The sequence below is a fragment of the Priapulus caudatus genome, unplaced genomic scaffold, assembly GCF_000485595.1.
Source record: "Priapulus caudatus unplaced genomic scaffold, Priapulus_caudatus-5.0.1 Scaffold302, whole genome shotgun sequence".
NCBI classification, from domain to species: Eukaryota; Metazoa; Priapulida; class Priapulimorpha; order Priapulimorphida; family Priapulidae; genus Priapulus; species Priapulus caudatus.
This window is the reverse complement of record NW_014577363.1, coordinates 46,231-49,996: the sequence shown is the minus strand read 5'-3', so window position 1 is coordinate 49,996 and position 3,766 is coordinate 46,231. Positions and strand designations below refer to the sequence as shown.

The following is a 3,766-nucleotide window of genomic DNA, read 5'->3' as shown; positions in this document are numbered from 1 at the left end:
GCAGGAAGATGGAGCGAAAAGTCAAAGAGACAACTGCTAGCTCATCAGACTGGAGACCACGTGAATGCAAGTTCAAATCAAGTTGGTTGAATAAAACGTAGGCAGATACCCGGAGAACGCGGGCGATTCAGAGGAAATCAGCTAACGTAAGCACGAATGCGTGCAACGCGATGGCAATGATGTGCACAGCAGATAGCTAACGTTGTCACAGCAGATAGCTAACGTTGCTTCTCAAGCAGCAGATAGCTAACGTTTGTACAGCGATAGCTAACGTTGTCGTTGTCACAGCAGATAGGTGGAGGACGTTGTCACAGCAGGAGTAGCTAACGTTGCATCACATCAGATACGCTAGACACGTTGTCACCGCAGATTTAGCCTAAAGTTTATCACCGCAGATAGCTCAACGTTGTCCACCGCAGGATATAGGGCTAACGTTGTCACATCAGACATAGCTAGACGGTTCTGTCACCGCACGATAGCTGAACGTATGTTCACATCAGGATAGCTAACGGTGGTGTCGTCGTGTCACAGGGGGCAGATAGCAACGTTCGGTGTCACAAGCAGTTAGCTAGCGCGTTCTGTCACAACAGATAGCTAACGGATTGTCACAAGCAGACGCAGCTAACGTTGTCCACAGCAGATATGCTAACGTCCGTGTCACAACAGATAGTCTAACGTTTGTACACAACGGCAAGATAGTTACACGTCGCTGTCACAACAGATAGCTAACCGTTGTCGGTTAGTCACCCGCAGAATAGGGCTAACCGTCTTCGTCACATCAGATAGCTAACGTTGTCATTGTCACATCAGATAGCTAACGTTGTCGTTGTCACACACATGCACACGATCTGAGCGGCCAGATCAGGTGTAAATACTAGATCAATATGTTAGTGACTTTTGCATGAATATGTTTTACCTCTAATAGCGCAGGAGAATAAAACCTACGCATCTACCTGGATAGAGTTGTTTCATTAATTCCATCGTACATGTTTGCAGTACTATAGTGAGCAAATTATTAAGGTTATCAAATAAATTGATGAATATTTGTGAATAAATCTAAATAAAGTGATTGTAATATTTTATAACCTATGGTTTTATTTGCACAGTAATAAATCGCTAGATGCCATACAATGGCGATTTACTCAATTAGGCAAAGAAATTCTTAATGATTCACAATTATATAATTTCAAACAAAGATGGTTAGTAAAAACATCGTATCTTCAAAACTATTTCCGGTACTTGAACAGAACAATACTTCCTATCACGAACGATGCATACTTATTAAATACGTTCTTTCTGTTGGTAGATAATAGATCTATCTTGGTTAATTTTTACTCAACTGTGTTGATTCAAAACGTACTCAGCTTGAGAAAGCCTCCTGATAGGAGGCGAAACGTCAGCAGTACGTTTTGAATCAACACGGTCGAGTAAAAATTAACCAAGATAATTCTACGATGCATACTATTTACATGTAAAACATCACCACTACAAGAATACATGAATAACTAAACCTCAAAACTGCCGATATTACCCTACTTGAACACTCTCACCAACCTTAGATATGTTATACCTAGTGATAATAAAATCACTAGATATATTTCACACTCAGCACACTTACATCTCTCTTATAGCATACACACAACTAATACCTTCACGTTTCAATTTCTTGCATTTAATTCGTCTACACTTGCTTTAATCCTTGTTACATGATTATGAGTCATAAATATGAGAATTATCATCTTACACTACAGAATTACGTATGTATATATACATGTCTCTATGACTAGCGGTTCATAGATTTCTACTTTTATCAACAGCATCATGTTCATGAAAACGTTTACATCCATAACGCAACTTAATTTACATGCCAGACTGAGAATAGTTATTCTCCAGTATAAAATATGTATCTATATTCTGTGCTAGGCTGCTGCTGCAGATAGATGATAGATAGATATAGATGATGTGCTACGTTGGTGACTATACCAGTAGCCTAGGATGATGCCTAACCCATAGAATGCGTGTGCAAGAGAATCCCAGGACAGATTAAATACAGAGCTCTGCCACAGATGGCAGCACTTCCACTGATTTCACCGCAGTCAAGCTCCTAGCATCACCACATGCCGATCCTTAATTGAGAGGGCTTCGGAAGAATCCGCCGCCACCAGAGTTGTACAGCTTGCGCTTCTTGGTCATGATGCCTCCCTCAAGTGGTGACTCGGTCTGCACCCTGACTGCAGTGCTGGCTGCAACGTCACTGTCTGTGTCGCTGCTGTTACTGGTAGCCGTGTATGTCACTCTACGCCTGGCCTGCTCGAACTAAAACGACAGACAATGACGGAGTTACAGACATGTGCTTGTAAGTGGAAAGAAACTCGAGAAGCGAGTACGACACAGATGTAGTTTAGCGCGAGTCATTCGGAGACACAGAACTAGAAGATAGTACGGCTATAATCCACAGTATAGTTTACCTTCTCATTTAGTGGTGACATCATGGCAATACTACTTGGAGAGGCGACAGGTTTTAGAGGGGAACACTTCACTGTTATATCCTCCTTCTTTACCTCGTACGTTGTGTTCGTGCCATCAGAGTCATCGTCCTGTCGTGAACCAAAAATGAAACAAAGAATCGCGTTAACCATCGAAGATCATCCTTGAGAAATCCACGAGCCTATTCAATCACGTGATCATCATCTAATTCGATTCCATTATCAACACCCATTTCATTTCTATTAACATCAAACTCAAATTTCATAAACCGACTGAGAAAATGATGGACAGATGTAGATAACAGAGATTTTTCCTTCCTGCTAGCGTTTCCTTTCATACCTTAGTGTGAAGACAACCCAATGCAATCAAGACGAAATTTACATCAGCTAGACAGACACTGTGAACACACACGGCTTTCTCTAGTAACAGCTAGAATGTTTATTTGTTGTTATGCTGGAAAGGCCAAAATGAAGGTGCCACGTACGCACATTTCTGCAGCCAATCGCACCGCGCACTTACATTCTCCTGGCTTCTCCTATTAGAGCAGCTTCCAGCGTTACAAGCACAGCTCGGACCACAGGGCTGCCCAGACTTGTTGCAGGTACAGTATTTACAAGTTCCTTTCTTACACCTGCAACCAGCCATCGAGCTGACCCTCTACAACATAGGCATGGATGAAATCCCATTAATTACTGTTATAACGACTTGACAAGCAATCGAATTCTGGTTAGCATGATAGATGTTTACACCGGTGATGCCAAATTATCGGAGAATAGATTTTTGTAGGCATGCTTGGCCACTCAGTGATAACTCGACAAAGGCCTACGTGAGTATATAATAACTTCACTAACTACATCGCACTTCCTCACCACAACTCTCTTCGCTACGGCAAAACCACGTTTAGGTGCACTTAATGACAGTGGCTGTTACCTTGCTGGGGGCCTCATTCTCGTGCTTGGTGCGCCTCGCTCGCCGGATGGCTTCACGAGCCTGCTTCATGTAGGGCGTAGCATGCCAGTCAGCGTCGTTTAAATCGTCGGTGAACGAGCCGTCATCGGTGGAGCAGTCACTCAGGTAAACAATGTCCGACTGCTTCTTCTCATTCTTTGTCATCGCGTGATCATCCCGCGAAAAATACTGAACAGTGGCGGAATTTATTTATTTTCAAATTTTAATCGAGAGATGTTATTCTATAGGAAATTAACAAATTAATCACTAGAAAATTTTATACAACTTAAAATGAAATGTAATGTATTGTAATGTTTATACATATATATAT

General features: G+C 41.8%; 1 protein-coding gene across 1 annotated transcript in view; it reads right to left on the bottom strand.

The window, feature by feature from the left end:
- Positions 1-931: 931 nt before the first annotated feature.
- The window catches only part of LOC106808757 (chromosome-associated kinesin KIF4-like), a 15,355-nt gene continuing 12,520 nt past the window's right edge, over positions 932-3,766 (bottom strand). Inside the window, 4 exon segments of the mRNA XM_014811599.1 lie at positions 932-2,316; positions 2,469-2,597; positions 3,007-3,144; positions 3,418-3,624. Of these exon segments, the coding sequence (XP_014667085.1) occupies positions 2,128-2,316; positions 2,469-2,597; positions 3,007-3,144; positions 3,418-3,624 (663 nt within the window). The 3' untranslated portion in view covers positions 932-2,127.